General features: G+C 37.0%; 1 protein-coding gene across 3 annotated transcripts in view; it reads right to left on the bottom strand.

Annotated features, from left to right (window-relative positions):
- pou2f2b (POU class 2 homeobox 2b) overlaps positions 1 to 7,602 on the bottom strand; it is a 44,422-nt gene extending 36,820 nt beyond the window's left edge. For all 3 annotated transcript variants that reach the window (XM_065261121.2, XM_065261123.2, XM_065261125.2), the window contains exon 1: positions 6,432 to 7,602. In XM_065261121.2, coding sequence (XP_065117193.1) covers positions 6,432 to 6,531 — 100 coding nt within the window. In that variant the 5' untranslated portion in view covers positions 6,532 to 7,602. The remainder of the gene's footprint in view (positions 1 to 6,431) is intronic.
- Between the last annotated feature and the right edge of the window lie 15,729 nt (positions 7,603 to 23,331).

Genomic DNA, 23,331 nt, shown 5'->3' with positions numbered 1-23,331 from the left:
ACAGAGAAGCTCATCAACGGCCAATAAACTCAGAAATAAATAGCTTAAAAAAAATCCCTCCATTATGGTACATTAGGACCGGGGAGGGGGGGTTAAAGAGAGGGACAGATGGCCTTTATCAACTTTCATAAGAAACATTATTACATATTCTGCCTCATACTAATAGAAAAACATTGCAAACAAAAGTAAGATTCACAATTGAGAGCTCTTCGATGTTTAATTTGTCTCAATGAATTTAGAGTAATAATCATGGTTGTGTTCGAAAAAAGATACTAACAAAAAGAAATATAATTGAGAACAATAACCTGAGCTATAAAGGAGCAACCTCTGAGCAATAAAGACTTTCTATGGGTGGAGAACCGTTTGGGGCACGGTTTATGAGGGGAATGATTTAGAAATCAAATTATTGTCTGGCATGAACATGTCATTCCTTGTAAAATCTGCAACCTAATATATTTTTATGACTGTAATCACTTCTGCCATGTTGGCTGTGCTTCGCTATCACCTCATATGCATTCCACAGAAGATGAATATGTGGTTAACCAGCCGTGATCCTGCATTCTTTGTTTGATGCTCATCATCAAATGCTTTACACAACAGCAACCAAGTTAGTTTAAATCTACTGACAATGTAAATGCATGGCACAAAATGCTCCTGTGGAGTATGATCAACCAAACATTCAAAGCATGAAGACTGCGAATTAAACTCAAACTGACTCGGTACAGGCTCTGTTTTAAAGCTTTAAAAGTGATTTGCTCCTAAAATGATGAAAAAAACTGCATAATAGACTTAAATTTAAGAGTGATCGGATGCAATGGGCATTTTATGTACTCAGGTGCAGAGAACAAATTGGCAAGCCACATATTGATCGATAAGCCCGGATTGAAGGAAAACCCTGTTAACAGCATCCCTGTCTGGGGAGTCTGTCCCCGCCTCTCCACATCTTAATTTGATTGATGATCATACTTGTCACTCAAGGCAGCATGTGGCCAATTACAAGATTTCTACGGCGAGGTGGCTGGTGCTTTCAACTTGCGTGTCAGTTAAAAATACCTCTTTCTTGAGCTAAAGGTTCTTAATTTACCGAAACATAGAGTTTTACAATCATTAATGTGAAACCCAGGGCATGATAAATTACAGAGTACAGAAAAGATCAGGAAAATATATGAACAAAAAGAATAAAAGAGTAGGAAGAAACAAATATATATTCTACAAAATGAATAAAACATGGAAAAAAGGAAGACGAGGTCATCCAGTCACCTCTCTTCCTCTAGCATCTTTTTCATTGATGTTTATGTTCAACTGCTGAAAGTAGACATCCACTTTTACAATGTAAAGTAAGTGGGCTGCCAAAATGTACTCTAAATCTAATTTAAATCTACCATACAACCACTATAAAAAGAAAGAAAAATCTGAAGTGTAAGACATACACCCCAAAAGACAGTCTCTCTATAGTGTGAATGGAGGCCTTTATCATCATAAATCTTAAATGAAATGGAGGAAGATAACCGATTTAGGTCTCTGGCTTGTTCATGAGGAGTGAAGGACATAATCAAGGAGCAAGCTTTTATTACAAAACCCCTATTATTAAGAAGATGCAGGGGGGACGAATGTGACCATACAGCATCAGAGGAAGAGGCCAAGCAAGTGTCAGTCCATCTGTTTATCCAACACATCTTGCCTGATAATCTGAATATATCTCAGTACATCAGTTTGTCAAACCTCAGTCAGTAAACTCTCTATATGCCTGTCATTTTAAATTTCAATCCATCCGTTCTTGTCTATCTTCATCTTTCAGTCCGGCCATCATTTTATACTTTCCATCATTTTTCATCCATCTACAAACAACAGTCCTGTTTGTCTGAGATGAATATAACAATCGCTCTCTCCCTCTCGGACAAATGCGCACATGCACAGTTAAGTACGCACGTGCACACAGATAATCACGGTAAATTAAGACGGTGGTGCAGAACCCACGTGAGTGGCTTTAGAGTGATACTGTGCTGGTGGGGGGTGTATTGACCAGGTGCTCTCTCACAGATGTGTTGATTAAAGACCTGTCTGTACATTTGAACAATGAACACTCCAAACCCACCGCCTCCATGTGCCCACCACCAACACCTACAGTGTGTGTGTTAAAAAAAGATAAATAATAAAGCCAGAACGAGAGATTTATAACAAAAAGATTTGAATGAGCTTCCAGCAAAAAAGTATTAACATTTTAGATAAACTTTGACATTGGCACACCAGACTTAACACAAAGTCTTTCTGCATTAGTTATAAACAGTGGTGGGAATGGCAGAGATTCATAGGGGGACTCTATTTGGAGACATATTTTAGATTTTTAAATCAGGAAATCCTACTACATTTATGTATAAGATAGAAAATCTAAATTTGCATGGCACTTAGAGCAGTATTACAAAAATACTAGAACACCTTCCCGCCTTAAAATTAATTCCCTGGACGCATACCCACGATTCCAGCACTGGTTTTAAATTAAATACAGGCAAAGAAAAGAAGCACCAATCACAACTCAGGAAATATTATGATGATTTAATTGCTTTCAGGTGCATTTTTTAAATTCTATCATTTTTAAACTTCAAATGAAGACTGTATGAGAAATTCAGGCTGAATGAATACATACACTTTCACTGTTGCGTATGTACCAAGATGTCTTCATAGATGTACGCTATGAGTACATTCATACGTGTTTGTATGTCTGTGTATGTGTGTGTTTTGGTCACAGAGTGGAAAGAAGGTAAACTAGGGAATTCCTTACTGAGCTCCATCTCAGCAGGGCTAATGAGTGGAAAGGTATCATCAGTTTTAATACACTATAGAAGGTCAAGCCACACGCATGAACACACATTTCTCTTTTGCCGAAACTAACCATGTAGCCAAAATACCTGTGGGAGTACTGTCACTAAATAAACATCATGACAACATGGCATATCAATCAGTGCAAGATGTACCGGGAGAGAGAGAGAGAGACAGCAAAATGCAGTATTGACATCTTCCTTATATCCATTGATTTTCTATTATGTTACAAATAAACCCAAGCTGACATTTTGTCATTGGCAATCATATTAACGCCAGGATTCCTCCGGTCTATAAACTCTCACACACACTCACCCACCCACAAATATAGCCACAAAAGGCATCCTAATGTGAACGTATTGTAAAAAAGTTTAAAAACACTCCACTTTTTTTGAAAATATGCTCATTTTCCAGCTCCCCTAGAGTTAAACATTTGATTTTTACTGTTTTGGAATCCATTCGGCTGATCTCCGGGTTTGGCGGTACCACTTTTAGCATAGATAGCACAATCCATTGAATCTGATTAGACCATTAGCAAAAATGACCAGAGGGTTTCGATATTTTTCCTAATTAAAACTTTTCTGTAGTTACATTGTACTAAGACTGACAGAAAATTAAAAGTTGAGCACGATGCTAATGGTCTAATCAAATTCAATGGATTATGCTAAACTATGCTAAAAGTGATACCACCAGACCCAGAGATCGGCTGAATGAATTCCAAAACAGTAAGAAAATCCAATGTTTAACTCTGGGGGCGCTGGGAAATGAGCCTATTTTCAAATAAAAGTGGAGTGTCCCTTTAAAAGCATATCATTTTGTTGCTGCTATTAAACAATGGTCACCTTATCTAAAAAATTATGCACTTTTAAGTTTGTAATTAAAAAAAAAGAACTTTTTCCAGTCTCTTGTCATTATTTTCTAATTTAGCATGACCTGCCTGTTATATCCCATTAGCACTTTGGTCCCAGAAGATTTCTGTAAAATTGGCAGAGAGGCTTCTGGGTAAACACAAACATGTGACTGTCCCGTAAAAGTTCTGGGATTGCTCCGTTAAAGAGAGAACCTAGTAATATTGCCGTAAAATTTACAGAACACTTCATGTGTGAACAGGACACAGAAACAACGCCGTAAGGGGCATGCCGTAGTGAGGACACGCGTTTCATCACAACAAGAAGTTATGGTTTAGCTCTTTGCACAGGGATTTAAATACAAATCAACATTCTCATCAACATGTCGGCAAAATGGACTGAAGCAGCGATCAGGGAGCTTGTCACTATCTGCGCTGAAGCTGAGATAATTTACCAGCATCACAGAACAGGGCATCACACGCTCCTTATGATCTTGTTATAAACAAAATGCACGCATGTGGTTTCTCGAGAGAGAAATCACGGATAATTAGCAAACTTCAGACACTGTGGAAAAAACTAACAAGTACAGGACTTTAAAATACGTCACGTGTCTTTACGTTGTGTGTGTGTGTGTGTGTGTGTGTGTGTGTGTGTGTGTGTGTGTGTGTGTGTGTGTGTGTGTGTGTGTGACACACACAGATTCCAGAAAATCATTGGCAGCATAAATGAACCAAAAATCAAATGATCCCGGACAAATCCCAGACGCATTTTCTCTGTATTTTCCGTAATCTCTGTGTGAAAAGGGCTTTACATTTCTGAGACCACTTTCAAGAAAAGCTTGTTGATAAAGCTTGTTTTTTTTGTCTCCACCTCTGTGTCCATGTCTATCTATTTACTGGATAAAGTGTAATAATTGTATAAATTCCTATCTACTAAATTAGTTGTTTTTTTGTACTTGCTTTGAATGATATAAAATTATATATGTGACAGCATAAAGTTAAAGTACTGAGGCCTCAGACTGCTTTCAGGTCAGTTTTAAAGGCTGCAGAATCATCTTATATGTTCACTGCTACTCTCAGGATGACTAAACTAAATACTTGAGCAAACTAGCTTATTTTTTGTCACCCACCAGTTACCTGCACCTATTTGAAAGAAATGCAATGTAAATACAAACAAACAAAAAATCAAACTAAATGCACAGCCTTTCTTATCTCTCATCACTAATGAGCACGACAAGTGCATCCATACAAGCTGAAGATCACCTCTCCCGCTCAAACTCGGTTTTCCATACTCATTCTCATTTTTCACTGTCATCCGCTTCCTACTTTCCTTTAGTGCTCCACAGCTTTTTCTTTTTTCTGCCCTCTTTTTATCTTTTTTTGACACTTGCTATTTTTCAGCGAAAGGGGCATGAAACTCCACCTCTTCTCCCTTGGCCCTGTTAATCTCTGAGGGGAAGAGACTCATTAGTTCTTGCCCTTAGCTTTCCTGCATCATTTTTCAGGCCTACATGCAAACCTGTTACACTGAGTTATGTAAATTATAAGAAAAATATAAGAATTTTTTATTGCAAATAGCCATTTTTAGGAGAAAAGGGCGTAGTGGAAGTAACCCCCCATTAAATAAAATGGGAAATTACAATCCCTCCAATATTTACAAAAGGATTAATGAAAATAAGAGACACTTTAACCTTCCCACAGTGTTCAAACTAAATCTACGCCATTGAGAAGTGAGGTTGTGTGAATAAAAATGAGGCATGACGTTTGAAATTTATATTATTTTAAAATATGTTCAAATGAATGAATGCACCCTATGAAGTTGCACAACCACAAAAGATAAAATATCTCAAATTCATGTATAGGTTTGTTCCGTATAGGTAAAATATAGGGACTTTTTCACTGTTCTCTCACATTTTAAGACAGCAAACCCATAGCAATATGCCTAGGCTAGGTGCCTCTTCAACGCAAGCGAGATTCAGGCTACACCCATCTATCTCCACCCCGCCCTCCACCCTTTCCCGCGTCGGTCTCTGTTTTCATCTGTCTGTGTACAACCGGCAGATTCCCGTAAAACAAACAATATCTGAAACACTCATCCGATTGCTGTATCTCAGACCCACACTGTACTGACAAGATACGATCACATACAACCTGCATGATCTTTTGATCTAAAAACCACAACCAACACATGTAATTGATCACCCAAATGATACAACTGATCACCATAACACTATCCAGATTTGTAAACCAAATTACGCGTAAAAACAGCACAAAGCTTTTTTCTGTGCTCAGTCTTTCTCCTTCCTCTTGTATTTTAGCTGCTGTGAGTCTTTCCTCTCTCCCCTCGATCCGCCGGCCCAGGAATCGATCTCCGCAGGATCGATAAGTTGGCATGAATATTCCCAGCTCACCGCGAGTTTAGTTCGGGGGAGACGGAGGCAGAGGCACAGGCGCGAGGAGGAGACGGACGGATGCGGAGGCTTGGATAAACCAACCTCATAACAACGAGGCAGGAATATATATTCAGAAAACTCATTGATAAAACAAAATCCACCAGAGCTGGATTCTGAAGACTGATCTTTCGTATACAAACTTGACTTGCGTTGATTGAATGGTTGGAAAGTCGCGCGAAAGCAAATGGGAAATAAACGGAGGATGTTTCGTTCACGCGGTGGATACGGGAATTAAGCCACTGGGTGAAATGAAGAGGGAAGATTTCCCGGTGCTTGCAGAGAAAGAAGGGGTGTTATGATGGAGTAAGGCTTACCGGAGTGAGAGCGCAGAGCCAGCGGGGACTTGAGGCGCCAGGCGTGGAGATCTGAAGCAGTTCTCGGCAAAACAAACGGCATCGGCAAAGGAACAAACATGATCCTCCGTCTTCTTGTCTAGTTCTTATCAGCTGCTTTTCTTTGCAATTTAAGCAGAGTCTTTTAAACACTTGATTCGCTTGGTTCCGTCTGCGTTCCAGGGAGAGAGCTTTTAGACAATTCTGGCATAAATTGGGCTTATTCGTAAGATGTAATCTATGTAGCATTTATACATATGTTTTCCAGTTGCATTTTATATTTTTAGCCTTTCTATTCGCTTGTATTTACTTTTGGTCGACGTGCATAGGTACCCAGATGCGCGCAGCCTGACTGTAGCCTATTTTCCCAGCGCGCACACACAGGCGGATAGACTGACTGGAACAAGACAAACGTGGGTTATTTAATTTCACAATTACTTTAATGTTTGTCTAATTTTTTGGTAATAAGCTGTAGTATTTGGTATAATATGTCTGTTTGACATGTATCTGTCACTCAGACGCATAGATTTACTTTTTTACGAAGGTTGAGGACTGGATCTCTATCTAGTCTTTCTGTCTCTAAAGAGCTGGCCTGCGATTCGCCCCTTGCTCGCAGTCGCGTTAACTTTGGTTATGCTTGTAAAATAAACTGACGATTCTGCATTTGCTCTAATAAAGACAAAAATATTTCACACCCTGACTGTAAACGTACAAAAGACAGCGTATATTGTGTTATTACTTGGATATGTGGTGCATTTTTGGTGAATTTATTTGGTCTAGCTCCACTACAGCTCTCCTCCTTATTCTAGCAGCTACAGGCTACACATTCATTCGCACAAAGTCCACTAAACGTGGTTAAAATCGGCTGCATTAAAATGGCATTGCTTTGGCAAATTTAAATAAAATCCATACAAAAATAAGGCAACTCAACGTGCTCGCCGGATTCGCCCCTCCTCCCGCGCACCTTGTCACAAGCCAGTAATTAAAACGCAATCAATCGATAAATAGGCTAACTAAACAAGGCAAACAAACAAAGCACGAAAACATCGGGGAAACGAGCTCGCTACGTCGCCGGTTTTTAAGATCACTTGCCTATCCTTTCGTCCATCCGCCTGCGTGTTTTGCTCTGTCTGCTTGTTCCCGTTATTTGGGAACCCCAAACTCGTGCACGCTCTCCTCCCATACGCTCGCGCGCTCTGATTCCACGCTGCCTGCAACATTGAAGCGCGAGCGGAGCCGTTACAACTCTCACATCACCACCACCCCCACCCATTCTCTCTCTCTCTCTCTCTCTCTCTCTCTCTCTCTCTCTCTCTCTCTCTCTCTCTCTCTCTCTCTCGCCATAACGGTTTCGTACCCGTGTCCATTGAAAGGTAAAATCCCTATTGACACTGATTGACCTAATGTATGTTATAACTTCCGGCTTTTCGTCATGGTAAACCACTCACTAATATAATAGTTTTTCATGTTTATGCATTTACATTCAATAATAGCCTAGACATGTTAACTGTTAGGTTGATTCAATACATAGTTGGGTCAAAAAAACTGTAAGATTTTAGCCAACTGTTGTGTTTGTTCAAATTGTGCCCAAACATTGAAAAAACCCAAGTGTGTACGCCAGTGTGTGTCATTGGCATTGCTAAGCTACAGCAACACTCAAAACATACATTTATTCATAAAATTATTACATTCATTTCAGACACACCTGAAACGTAATATTTCATTTTATTCATCTCTATCTAGATTATATGCAGCGCAATGGGTTGATTTTATAACAGGCGGTATATCAGGAACTCTCGCGGTGCCTGGCAAATCTCCCGTGGGCCTTCATCAGCGACTGCTCGCGGCTTTTCTTCCTACTACCAATTCATCACGCCCTGTCAATTACAAAGCATGCTGCGCCGCACTTACACACAAGATTATTGTCAATATAGATTTTTAAATAGAAAAATCTATACGCTAAACACTCCAATCGATGGGAGTAAATCGATTCCACTGTAGACTGCAAACTCTGTGTGCTCAAGCTCAGTTTAGGCAATGATCAAGATATACAGTGTTTCAAACAAAAAAAGATACATTTTGCATTTTAGTAAAGCATCCACAAACACTCCAGAAAGAGTTTTATTTCCATTTCTTTATTGTTACACATTCACTCATGTTGTTGTTATTGCCGTTAAACACATGTTGTTCAATTTTGGAGGTCCTCAACAAAACTGTCCTCCCTTCACATTTTATTCATTAGAATGATGTGTTTTTATTGTCCATCTGCTTTTGTTACATTTCACTGTTGACAGATGACATCCGCAGGTCAAATGAAAGAGATGAAAAGAAGGAAAAGTGACCGGTTGTCCCTCCCGTACCCCCTTGACGCATTGAGGTAACGGGCTCTCGGCCCCTCCCTCAAGCACTCCTTTCAGACAAAAGCAATTATTTCTTGTAGAATATAGTGTGGTTGTGCGCATCTAAGAGAATGAGAGAGGGACTGGGGGGGAAAGAGAGTGCGAAATTGAGGAAGAGGAAAATAAGATGGTGTTGGAAGGATAGGGAGCTAACACCTCTTTCCTAACTGTGCTCTCCTCAGGCACACATGCCTATCCATTGTGCTTGTTTGTGTGGCGTCTTGGAGCAACAGAAATAAGGAAAAGCTATTTTTCATTTATATACACACTTAAGTTTTTCCTCAGGAGTAAATTCACACATAGCAATCGTTGCCGACCGACTCTTAACCTTGCATGTCACTATCTATACTATTTTGTCAGTGCTAACTATGCACAAACTGACAAACCAACATAATCCCATACAATTCGTATTTTATGAGCTGCCTTAATTTAAATCATCTTGCACTGACATCTTAAAGGCACACTCCACTTTTTTGAAAATATGTTCATTTTCCAGCTCCCCTAAAGTTAAACATTTGATTTTTACCGTTGTGGAATCCATTCAGCAGATTTCCTGGTCTGGCGCTACCACTTTTAGCATAACTTAGCATAATTCATTAAATCTGATTGGACCATTAGCATCGCGCTAGAAAAATAACCAAAGAGTTTCAATATTTTTCCTATTTAAAACTTGACTCTTCTGTAGTTACATCGTGTACTAAGACCGATGGAAAATTAAAAGTTGAGATTTTCTAGGCCGATATGGCTAGGAACTATACTCTCATTCTGGCTTAATAATCAAGGACTTTGCTGCCGTAACATGGCTGCAGCAGGCGTAGTGATATTACGCACTGCTCGAAAATAGTCCCCTTGGTTACTTTCAATAGCAGGGGACTATTTCAGGCGCTGCGTAATATCATTGCGCCCTTTTGCAGCCATGTTACAGCAGCAAAGTCCTTGATTTTTGCTAATGGTCGATGCACACTTTTTAAGGTATATTTGTAAAAACTACTTAAATGTCCTATAACTAAGGCCTGGATTAATCTAAACCCTGTCCGGTACTGCATCTAAATATCATTTTAACACATTATATGTCATTTTGTGTTGATTTTGTGTTCAAATAAATAAAAGGGACAACACAACATGTGTTAAAACAACACAAAATCTGTTGTTCCAATAATAACACAGGGATGTGTGTAGTAATTTGTTGTCCCTAAACCAACATAGAATGGGTTGTTTTAACACAACCGTTTTTAGAGTGTACGAATTCCCATGAGATCAGGCTGGACAAACTCACTATGACTTCATGTTATAGTATGTTTTTATTTTTGTGTTAATAATTTTAGTAGATGCAAAGCAGCCAAGCACTATCATAAAAAAATTAAACCCCTTACCAAGTTAAGTCTATGAAGAAAACATGATTGGTGTATTAAAATTAACATGCAACCTGTGAATTTATACATAGTGCCTTGAAAATAGACAAAATGGTTGCCTTGTCATATTGCTTATTGCTTCAACCCATGTCATTTAGATAATATTCAGTAATGTTTCTAAAATCATTTGTCTGTAGCTATTACCCATCTTATAGGGGGTGGTGACAGCTTTAACATTAAGATTTTCAAATCACTCTGCAAGAGTGTGAAATGAAACACATGCATGATTAATGCTGCTGTGTTTGTTATTGATGATTAAACTGTCACGCCTTGACAACTGTAGAAATATTCTGTGGTTATGTGTGCTGCAAATAATAAATTCTCATAGGGTATAATACACATTATCCAGACAAAGACATATAGCACAGTAGAAAGTAAGATTAATATAACTGAAGAAAAGAGCAGGCTGTAAGAATGCACATATGAATGGAGAAGCAGAGAAGAAGCGTGCGCTCGTGTGTGTGTGTGTGTGTGTGTGTGTGTGTGTGTGTGTGTGTGTGTGTGTGTGTGTGTGTGTGTGTGTGTGTGTGTGTGTGTGTGTGTGTGTGTGTGTGTGTGTGTGTGTGTGTGTGTGTGTGTGTGTGTGTGTGTGTGTGTGTGTGTGTGTGTGTGTGTGTGTGTGTGTTGGTTGCTGCTAAACAATGACGTGATGTTGACGAATGAGGAGGTCAAATTAGATTCTTTATCATAAACAATATGGTAGTCAAATCAATAATGTCTAACTGATATATTCAGCAGCACATTAGATTTTACAGCATTTCTGTCATCCCTTTTACATGCATATAGCCATGTGCAAAGAGCTCTTACTCTGGAGACTGCAAAGCAATGTAAAGTAAATGCAACTAATAATCTGTATTTATTACTGCTGTCGGTACACACACTTTCATTTCTTGCACCCACAGTACGAGTTTAGTATATGAATGAGGATTTTTATAAGTAAACATGCTCCCTGTACACATAATAAGAAGAGCATTCACACTCATTCACTCACAAACACACACACACACTTTTCACGTTCAGTTTAGAGCAGAAAAGCAAATCCATCTAAAGCCGCTGTTCTTTCTTTACACGTTGCCTCTTTTATTAGTTTTTATGAACTCCCTCTCCCCCTTTCTCCTTCTCTGTCTCTGTCAGTACTCTCAATAATCAATGCTGATATATTGCCAATATCCCAGCCGGTCCCCAGTGCCATCCCTCACTGCTCCTCTTTTATTGTGGGAGATCGCTCCAAAAATAATGATATTTATTAGATATATTTATTATCCTCACCATTGCTGCAGCGCTCATGTGATGTGCGAGTGGGTGACCACAATACGCTTTGGGGTTCCTTCTTAAATCTCAAGCTAAAGCTGCGATTCTTAAAGGAATTGTGGGTACATTGCTCATGAAAAAGGCACTAAATTTGATTTCCTCATTTCTTTTTACTTTTGACTGCATCATTTTTGTGTTTTTCACCGGATATATAATTTAGAGCTGTGGCATATAGAGAGATTTACGGAGGAGGGCCGCAGCCTCGCGGCTAAGTCCTAAGGCAGCCCCCCACGAACCCCCCCAAACCCAAGGCCTCCAGACGTTAATCTACACCTCCCTTCCTCATCACTTCTCCTATCGATTTCCTCTTTCTCTCTTCCTTCTGCTCGCTCGTTCTCTCTCTAGGACACAGCAGGTGTTGCTAACTCATTGGTCAGCAGAAGCTGAGGGAAATCTTGCTACGATGGAAGACCAGCGGCCGCACAACAGAAAAGAAAATAAATAAAAACATAAATAAACAAATACACACATAAATAAGAGAACAGGGAACAGCAACAAAAGAATGGCCCACTCATAAAACATCTCAGTGTGACGGCCAGGAACAAAGGGGATTTCGAGCATATGGAGGCATTCAGACAGGCCACATGTAAACAGCATTTAAATTTGACAGAATAGAGAAAAGGAAATAAAGAAACAGACGGATGATGTGAAACAATCAACTAAGGTTAGAAAGGCGAGAAAACGCAGAACAATAACATCAAACCACGGAAAAAATTTTTTTCCTTAAACTAAAGGATAATCACAATGAAGATGAAAGTACTTCTGAAGAGGTCAGGAAAAAGAAATGTGAGATTTCTCTCAATTCTACTGTGACTGACCACATCACAGCAAATGGACAAGATACTGCTCTATTCCCCATGAATACACACTATTTTACAGGACTCACACGCCACACATTCACACACACATTTGGTCAGGAAAGGTCTCTTAGCCTTTTCATCACTGGTAACCCTCAGCTGTGTCCAATCACTCAGAAAATAAAAAGAAAAATCTCTTTTTCTTTCTCTCTTCTTTATATATATATCTCATCACCTTCCTTTCCATCTCACTGCCTATTTCTTTTTCCTTCTTTGGGATTCTGTGAACTGGCAGACGTTGATTATTCTATAAATTCTCTGTTTATCCATTTATCTGTCCACCCCTCTATTGACTCATCACTTCTATTTCAGTACCATAGACTCTGTTGTGTGTGTGGATAAACAGTCTGTATGAGGGAATGAGAAAGAAGGAGAGAGAGAGAGAGATTTAAACCCGAGACCAATGGTAAGTTTCAAAATCAATGCACCAACAACCAAGAAATCAATGTGCTCTAATAAGGATGCCAGTTGCTTCTGTCAAAACAATTAAGAGGTGAAGAAATGTTTGAAAAGAGGCAGCACTGAGAGCGAGGGCTCACAGAAAGAAACCATGTAGAAAAAATTAAACATAAAGATAAAATATAAATATAAAAGTTAATTATTTGGAAAATGGGGGTGTATTATTACTTTAAAACACATGAGCTCAGATGCAAAAGCCACTTAGTGGCACCTCCATCAAAAATTAGATAATGATGTTGACTGCTCTATGAAAATTAACCATGGTTTGTTACTGTAGTAAAACCATGGTTACCACAAAATAATAAAAAACATGGTTACTACACTTTTACTACAATAAAACCATGGTTAATTTTCGTATGGGTTAGCACACATATGCTCATCACATACTTTTCGCATTAAATCTGTTTAATCTCGGCCTCAGGCCATTCAGAAATACCAGATTCTGTTAAATGCCTTTTTTTCAAAGTGCATGGATATCAATGTTCAAGTATTTTTAAGCGGGTTTATTAAATATATTAGGATATTGACCAAATATTTGAGGTTTTTCCTTTTTTCAAAAATGGACAGTAAATAGTGAAATGGAGACTTTTTTTAAGAAGTGGAGATTTTTGCAGCAAAAGACAATTTCTTTAAATACCAATGAGATGACTAAAGTGACCTTTGTGAAAATAAAGCATTTCAATTACTTAATAACCTTTTCATTGCCATTAAAGTGAAATTACTGAACCTAAACATAAGAGCCTGATAATAAATGCTCATTTACAAAAAAAAAAAAAAAACATGTCAGATGCACTTAGAGGGTTTTGCTTCTGAGCGCACCTTTTTTAATAAATGATTATCTTTCAGGATTTATATGTAAAACATAATGTATCCGAGCAGGTGTTATAGACAACGAATCGCACAATTTTCTTACTGAGTCTACACTGAATGACTATCAGAGCTCTGTCTTGGATGGCAGGTGAACTTTAAGGAGCCTGAACTGTGTTGACAGCTGACTTCCAATAGAGATACTGTGACTGAAGGAAAAGGATGGAAAAAAGGGGGCTAATTTGGGGTCAATCAATCAATACCACACGCAGTCTCCCCTCGCGTGTGTCTTATTCATTGCTTAAAGCTATCAATAAAATAAATCCCACAGCTTGCCAATTGTTGAACATACAACTAATCACATACTCACATATACTGACAAAGCTGCAATTAACCTATTGATTGAGAAGATGTGTTTATGTGTGATCACGAGTACAGAGAGCACATATAAACAAACACTCATGGGACGCCGTGTCACTTAAGGCTTATTTCCCTGTTATCAACCACACAGGTCTCTGTGGTTTATGGCTAAAGTGCTCAATCCTTTTATTAACTTACTAAATTATACTTCCTATGAAAAGGCAGGTCATTTCTAAAAGAAATATTGTTTCATTATTTTATTGTGACAGTGCTTATGCTATTATTAAATATAGTCTGTGCATATATGCTCCTATCTGTGATCCAGGCGAAAGTCTCATAATTGAGATAAGGAACATCATTGATTTCACACTGATTTCAATTTTTGATGTGATCTCAGTCAATATTAAAGATATCAAGATTATATTTTCACTGAATGTTCTTTAAATAGTGGTCTGTTTTGGCCAATCAGAACAGTTTTAACCTCATTCTGCAAAATTATATTTTGTGTACTCCATTGAAGAAAGAAAAGCAAATGGGTTTGGATCAACAATAGATAAATGCAACAGAGTAAATTTATTTTTGGGTAAATTACGACAAAAAGAACGGAAGCAAAACAAATTTTCCTAAGTTAGGAAAAGGGTGTAAAAGACGCTTTCCCAGTAGCCAATGAGCTCAATTATCAGGAAATGAAAGGCACTTCAAATCACCCAGAGACAGCCAGATAACATGGCCCGAGTTTGGTTCTTCAAAACTCACTGCACAAACAAGAAGTAAAGAAAAGAAACCACATGAAGCCAGCAATCGCTGTGAAAAGGCTACAGAGTTCGGTAACTGAAAATGGAGTTGGGCCAATAAGACATTAAGAACTACGTGCATATCACAGTCTTGTATGGATAGCACAGGAGAGGCAATTATATCAAAAGAACCATGTCAAAATATATATGGACCTAAATTGTCATGTAAGAAAAGATAAATCTGCTATATTTAATTTAAATACTGTAAATGGCATAGAATGCAGATTACTCACTTAAAATTGGATACTTTCGAAGCCAATGTACAGAAATACCTATTGCAACTTTTTGCAAGATATGATCTGTTATTCTGTATCCTCTATTGAGTTACTGTCTCTATTTAACATGGATCATCACAAAAATGCATGTAAAGCAGAATGCACATCAGTCACGTGCACATGATAAAAAAACAAATGAGTGAGATTATATGACAAAATGCCTTTGAAGATATTGGTGAATATAAATCGAAAGGTCCCGTCCACTCTCCTTGTGTCTGCTCTTCTATCTTAAAATTTGTATTAGATTTTTTGGTTCTGTGGTCAATGTGTCCTAATAAAATAGAAATTTGACTTTCTGTTGAACTCTTTAAAGGGCAAAGATAATTACATTTCTCCAAAAAAAATTAGTAACACTTTGCAACACAGCCGTATAAACATGAACAATACTTCAACTGGCACCAAAATGTTACTGCTTCATTTAATCTTAAATGTTTCATTTATTGCATTTTTATAGATTTATTAACTTTCTTATTTTTAGTGCATTGTGAACTCTTTAAAATAAAGGTCATAAAGGTTCTTTGTCAGTGGATCCATAACAAACCTTTAACATCAACCGAGTTTTTCTGTTGCACAAAGCATGATTAATCTATTTAATGTTAAAAATATATAGTTATATTTACTAATACAGTTTAAACTTGGTTATGCAAATGCTCATTGTCATGCTAGCTAAAGCGTTATTGAAGGAGATCTGATAAGAGAAAGTATTTTTTTTGTAACTTACATTTTTCTATCAAATCACCTTACAAGCAACATTCTGTGAAAATATAACCATGATATTTTTAATATTGAATGAGTACGATCATTCAAATTAATGTAAAATCAATGAGTGAAATCAAACATTGATGCTCCTCTTATAATAAGATTATGAGACTTTAGCCTGGATTTCACAGACAGGGTCACAAATGTTCCCAAAATCTTGAAAAATGCTTATTTTAAGTGGGCTCAATTTGCATTATGGACAGATGATCATTTTTAATGATTAAATTCATTTTAAGTTCATTTGACATAATTGATAATACATCAAAAAGAAATCTCACAGGATCAGATCCGAAAGCAAACCAAGCAATTTCAGAAAACTTGGGGACTGAATAAATGAATCTGGACAAAGAAATCTCAACCAGATTATGTGGGCTTGATCCTACAATGAATCCAGAGAGGGAGAGAGTGAAATGAAAAAGAGAGGCATTTGGTGCTGTGGGGAAGCATCCAGAGATCATTTTTCTCAAATAAGCGTCTACATCCAGCTCTTTCATCCCTCTCAGCTAAGAGCCTTGTATTTCTGCTCCAGCTTCTTTTGCTCTCACTCTCTCTTCATTTCTCCATCCCTCACACACCTTCACAATGTACTTTTTTAATGTTTCTTTTGTTTTCTTGGTTAGTTCCCCCTTCGCAACAAATGAGGACCCCGCATGTGAGCTTAGTGAGTTGTAAAATAAAACAAGCAACAGAGAAAAGTGAGAATGTAAGATTTTCTGTTATGCACACCCGCAAAAGCAACGAATTTTTCCAAGTAAGCAATAGCCTTTTGAAAAAATAAGCAGCTTATTACAGATATTTTCAGATTCTTCCTTTTCACTCACAAAAGCGCACAATGTTAAACATAGAATGGTACCACACAGTGAATTGTGTGAATTATCTTTTTGTTTTGGCCATTTAAACAAGAAACCTTTGGAAAGACATCTGGATCATCTCAGCAAGGTCTGGTTAAAGCCTATAGGCCAAGCCCCTGTCAGTAACTAAATGGTGCATTATAGGGCATTGCAGATGTATTGTTATCATAAGGTACTTTTTCCTCTCAGTCAGCCCAGGCCTCCTCTGTGTTATCGCTTTAGTCATCTTGGAGATAAACTACAGCTAATACAGGACCGTGAGACATATTGTCGTTGCTGTATCACTACACGTTCTCTCCTCGTTCTCTTTCTATTTCTCTGCATAAAGGTTTGTTTAGAAATGTCTCACTGTTTTTTTTTTAAGGATAATTTTAGATGTCTATGCTGAGCAAAAACATTTGGATTTAGTTTGTATTTTTATTTCACTAGTCTGAAATGAGTCTTTTGTACTAGCATATGCATTGTTCTTTTTTCGGTGCATTTAATCAAATTAAAGCACTCTTTGGTTAACAAAATATTATAATTGGAAAAACAGATCAATGTTCTTCAATTTATTATTGATCTATTCAAGTAAATAATATTTGTCTAGAAATATTTGCACAAAAATATGTCTATAGATTATCTTAAGTCAAGAAATTAACTTATTTTTTTAACTATGATATATATATATATATATATATATATATATATATATTAATTATAAATATTTTATATGAAATGTCTATTTAAACATCATAAAAATTAAAACATGAATATATGAACATAAAGATTATTTGCATATTGCATATATATATATATATATATATATATATATATATATATATATATATATATATATATATATATATATATATATATATATGCAATATGCAAATAATCTTTTATATATATTTATATATATATTTTTTTTCCCATAATGCTAAATTAAGTTAAACTTTGTTTTTCACTGAACATTACCCCTATTTGAAATAATGAATATTGTCATTTAATTCAACTGCAATTATTAAGATCTATACAAATACAAAAATGACATAAAACACTGTACACTCTAAAAAAACAAACGGTGCTATATAGCACCAAAACAATTGCTTTGGATCGTAACGATAGAAGAACCATTTTAGTGCCATATAGCACCGGTGAAGAACCAGTGAAGCACCAGTGAAGCACCAGTGAAGCACCAGTGAAGCACCAGTGTAGAACCATATAGGGGCCATATAGCACCACATATGGTTCTACATAGCACTATATGGTTCTACACAGGTGCTTCACTGGTGCTTCACTGGTTCTTCACCGGTGCTATATGGCACTAAAAATGGTTCTTCTATCGTTACGATCCAAAGCAACTGTTTTGGTGCTATATAGCACCGTTTGTTTTTTAGAGTGTATTAATTCAACTTCTTAGTGACATAAAAGCTCAATTATATCAGAAACGTTAAAGAAAATGTGAAACTCCGGGCTTAAATCTTTAAATACCAAAAATCCTGAAAAAATCTCTTTGAAATATCTAGTTTTTAAAAAAATCACACTAAATACCACATCAAAACGAAAATGTCTAAACAACCCATCACTAAAGTAAAGGCCGACTGACTGGGTACCACCAAAGTCCAGATAAAGAAAATGTCAGCCAAACCTGCTGCTCTCCTCTCTTCAGTGAGAGAACACACAGATATACCATTGGATTTGGCCGATATAGAGAGATAGGAGTAATTGTTCAAATAGGTTACAGTGTGCGGATAAAGGAAAATATAAAGAAAGAAAGAAACCTGGATCGGTTTTAAAAATGACTTGTGAAAGTGTTAAGAATCAAGTACCGGTAGTAAGAGTTTTCCGAATTTCAGGAATGTTTCTGAAAGAAAGCTAAGAGAGAGATGGACCCACAGTAGAAGGGAAAAAAAGTCTAAATTAAAAGAGAGCATATCATTTGTAAATGTGTTTACGGGCTGGGGAAAAATGTGACTGCAGAAAGCTTTTACAGAGCACAAAGGGACCAAGAGACATTTTCTTGAGCCTTTTCATGTCATCTTCCTCACCCTCAGGCTTGCTTCCTCCCTCTCACTCTTGTATCCTCCCTTGGTCATTGGCTAAGATAAGTAACTAAACTAAATTGGCCAGACAGCTAGCTCTCGGCTGCCAAGCACAGGTCATATGTGAAACTGCACCCCACTCACTCCTCTATCATCAGCTCCTGTGGCCCCCACCCATGTACCCTGCTGGGGTTGTAAGAGTGGTCATCAGCCCAGATTTTTTTTACTATACCCCTATATAGCCTGGTATACCCATGAAACAGAGGTGGTGAACATGGACAACTGCAGGTGTCTAAACCTCAATCTTGGTGGTTGGAGGAAGTGTGCATGGATTCCTACTGACAAGTATGTGCGTGAGATAGAGAAGAGCTCATCTAACAGCTGGGGTGGTGGGAGATAGAAGGTCAAAGGTTACTTTTTCTTATGTGTTTGTGTGACTGAAGCAAATGGGGAAATACAGGTTACACTGAAAACGAACAAAAATTAGACTTGATAACCACCATTATATTTATTTCGTTTTATTTTGCGTGTGCTGTCAATTTTTAAATTCAGCTATCAATGTCTATGTCCTTTCAAATCCTCCCCCATCCTAATATAACCCCGAGGTCATGCATAAGGGCAAGGTCGTCCGTCTGGGGCTGAATTTGAACTCTGACCTCATGTTGTCTGATCAGGTTCTAAACACACGCGCACATTCGCAAATGGCGCGCGTGCTGCTCTGTGTATTACTGTGGTCATCTTGATTTCTTTAGTAACAAAACGAGCCGCGTGCAGATTGGTCACACATGCAAGCAGGAGCAAAAGGCACAGTTGGGTTACAGAAATCATCACGATTTATCATCTGGGCCTACTGGTGTCCAGATTTCGTTAGCAGCTGTCAATGTAGTCAACGGCAAATAATTCACATCAAAATAAAATAAACGAATTATTCAAAACATAGAAATGAAACAAATAACTAAAATTTCTTTAATTTCTAACAACAAGATACCCACCATATACCCCAAAAATTGCATATTTTTCTGAAAGAAAAATAAATAAACCAAAACATTAAAGCCTCTAATAACTTATTCAGTACTCAAGTGACTGTACAGAAAATATCAATATGCTGACGTAACATGAACGCCTGATAAACTAAAGTTTAAATTACCTCAAAATGTATAAAAAATCTACAGGTCCAAACACAGATATGTAACTATATTTGTACTATATTAACTATATTAGGAGTACGTTAAAACACATTTTTAAAACCAGACAAAGATGTCCAAAAATATCAGTGTTGTCTATTTCACATAAACTCCATAAAATATGTCTAATTTAGGCCTATATATTTTTTATTATGGTCTGTTATCGATAAAAAATTTATTCTGAAATAAACAGCATGATGTTTTGTTCTTTTGAGAGAGGAGAATTGAATGGGGACGCAATGCTCTGTATTTGTCCGTTTTAATTGCACCGGTGGTCGCGTGCCCTTTGACACGTGAGGTCGTGGTGTTAGGCACGCAGACAGCTGCTTATGGAAAACATCGAGATTGATACCGGACGCTGCGTCGAAAATGAAGAAAATTACAATGATAATACAAACAATAATTTTGCTTTTGCCTTTCTGAATAATTATATACATAACACGACAGTAAATATCGATTAAAACTATTGGTGACAAATATATCAATACAGACGGTATGTACAGACCAGTAATGTCTTACAATAACAGAAAACATATTCGTTCAGAAATGCAGCTTTCTGCTCACCGGGATCTAAACCAAATATCCGAATAAACGATTAAAATAACATGGAATTGACTGATTTACACAGGTTTACTTTTTATCTGTGGTTTAGGTAAAATGCCCTTATAGCAGAACAATAAAAAAATATGTCAATTTAATTGATTTGGGATTTAGATGGGGTTTAGGTCTTTTGGGGTTATAGTTTAAAACACACAAACCTGTTTTCATTTTATAGTTAAAGGGTAAACGTTTAATTAAAAATATTTACAACGACTGTTTATCTTCTTCCCTGGATTAGTTGCTTTTCTTTATGCATTCTTTTTTATCACATTAGATTAAAACGGATATAACCTTAATATTATGAATATGTACTATCTTCAGTTTAAGTAAATTTTACTGCATGACATTGAAAACAAATTAGCAATGATTGGTGTTTGTGTTGCATGACACTGGTGGTCTGGTCAAGTGGAAATGCATGTAGTTATTACCATATTTTAGATGTTATGAACGTATTGTCAATAGGCCTATGTTTGATTGACAATCAATTGTGCAACATTTATAGTTTCTCTGCGATTGTTTTTTTTTTTTTAATAAAGCACACTGGCTATGTCTCACTTTCTCAATATGCCTAAGGACGCTCTCAAAATATAACTTATTTTTTTACAATAAAACATGACTTACCAATAAATGTTACGTGAACGAACTTCTGTAAAAAACAACAAAGAATTTTATTTATTTGATTTGATGCAATGCTCAATAATTTTCGTATCTGTTCTACACAGATATTTAGTTGTTTAAAAACCCTGTAAGAAAATAAAACTCATTTTTTAAAATACCATAACTTTCATAGGCTATTTATTATTAAGTAAGATAATCTAAGTTGGTACGCTTGACTTGATTAAATACGATGCTATTTAGACCACAATCTTAAATCTTTTTCAATAAATTCAGGACATCTTCAAACAGTACTAATTTACCGGTAATTATAGGCACTATATAAAACGTATAGCTATAGCACAAATGGCATGTGTTTCAATATAAAAAAAAACGTGTTTACCTAGTAATATTAAATTACCATTCATATGAAATATTTTAATATGCAAATATCAATAATATAAATAGTTTCTGTGATTTAATTAGTTTTAATTTGGGCCATAAAAAGCGAGTAGGCTAAATATCGTATTTGTAAATTGTAAAACCACGGTTTATCGATTATTTCTGCAGTATGATAATGCAGTCTTGATTTGTTTATACATAATAATAGGATAAATATTAAGCTGCTTCTGTAAAGCGTTCTTTAGATTTTTCTTAAGAGACGATTTGATATTTTAAAACCTTTTTAACAAAACATTGCCAGTCCTGGTTCTCTGTATGTTTAAAAAAACTCTCCCGAGCAAATATGACACCAATAATGATTCCTGGAGATTTAAAGACATCGTGTCGATATCTGTGAAGAGGATGTTGTGTGGCGTTTCTCAGTTAATCTGAAGCCTATAACAGGTACACGGTCTGTGTATCCACCATGAAACGTGAGGCCACATATACAGAGAGCTAAAGCGTGGCGTCAGGTTGTTCAAATATTTGACGACCCATTTCCACCTTGTGTAAACTTATGACAGAACGTCTCTTCTATTCACCTCACCAAAGCCACACAGGCCTATCAATTAATCGTCCACGTCGAAATCCCCTGCATTTCTACGAATTAGTTTACAAAAAACAACTACGTGTAGGCCAAATTATTTTTCCTCCTGCCTATAAACCCCAACGCAGTGGAAGGTCTCTGATTAGGATTAGCGAAGCTTAATTGTTGCACATCTGTTGTACAGTGGACACATTTGCAGACATTTTTTATTTAAGCATTTTTTATATAAGCCATAAGCTAATGAAATGACGAGCGACCCTGTGTCTCACACAGCCGCGGAACCCAGAGACAGTGTACATCGCAGCTTCCACTCACTTTCCCCCGGCCTGTGCGATGGAGCTGGCTGCCCTTTAAAGTCAAAATCTCCACCTCTTAATTGATTTTCTCATAATTAACTCAGTGTGCTCATCGATTTCCCCCTTAGTGGAGTATCAGACTGTGGCAGCGGACACTAACGGCAATGCTGAGGCCGCGTGATGGTATTATTACAACATCGTTATCAAGGATATCAGCCAAACAAATATCGACCATATTGATTAAAAAGCTTCCCGAAGGACTAAATATAGCCCATGTCGACATTTGCGCGCTTTTACACCAATACAAGGATATAAATAAAAAAGAAACGGTGTTCTTTAAACTGTGACAATAACAAACCTTTTTTTAAAGCTTAAAAACAGAACATCAATTGAACCACAACAAGGAAGATGCTATAACCATTAAAAAAGGACTGCAGCCTTACAATATGTCTTACAATTAAAAAATGTATTGTTATTTTACATTGCCATTCTTTGGCATAATAAATGTGGCATGCGATTTTATCCAAAAAGGATTGCATTTTTTTATCAGTAGCCTGTGTGTTCCCTGGGGATCAAACCCACAACCTTTGCGCTGCTAACGCAATGCTCTACCAACAATGCATTTACCAAATTTCACAACAACGACTAATTTATTTCCATTCAAACATGCTTTAATAAAATAGGTAATGAAACTATAGGCTACATTTGGATCTAAGAAAAAATATAGCCTACTATAAAGACACGAAACATGATAACCACAATAAAAAATAACGCTTCCAGCCGTTCATTGCCACGAGATACATCTTAATAGCCCTCCTGCACAGGACTGTAAAACAGGCATATTTCACATTGCGCAGCGTGCTCGCACATTTCAAATAAAAAATTCCCGCGATGGCCCGCGCCAATTACAGC

Source organism: Paramisgurnus dabryanus, chromosome 13, assembly GCF_030506205.2.
Source record: "Paramisgurnus dabryanus chromosome 13, PD_genome_1.1, whole genome shotgun sequence".
NCBI classification, from domain to species: Eukaryota; Metazoa; Chordata; class Actinopteri; order Cypriniformes; family Cobitidae; genus Paramisgurnus; species Paramisgurnus dabryanus.
This window is presented reverse-complemented; position numbering and strand designations above follow the sequence as displayed.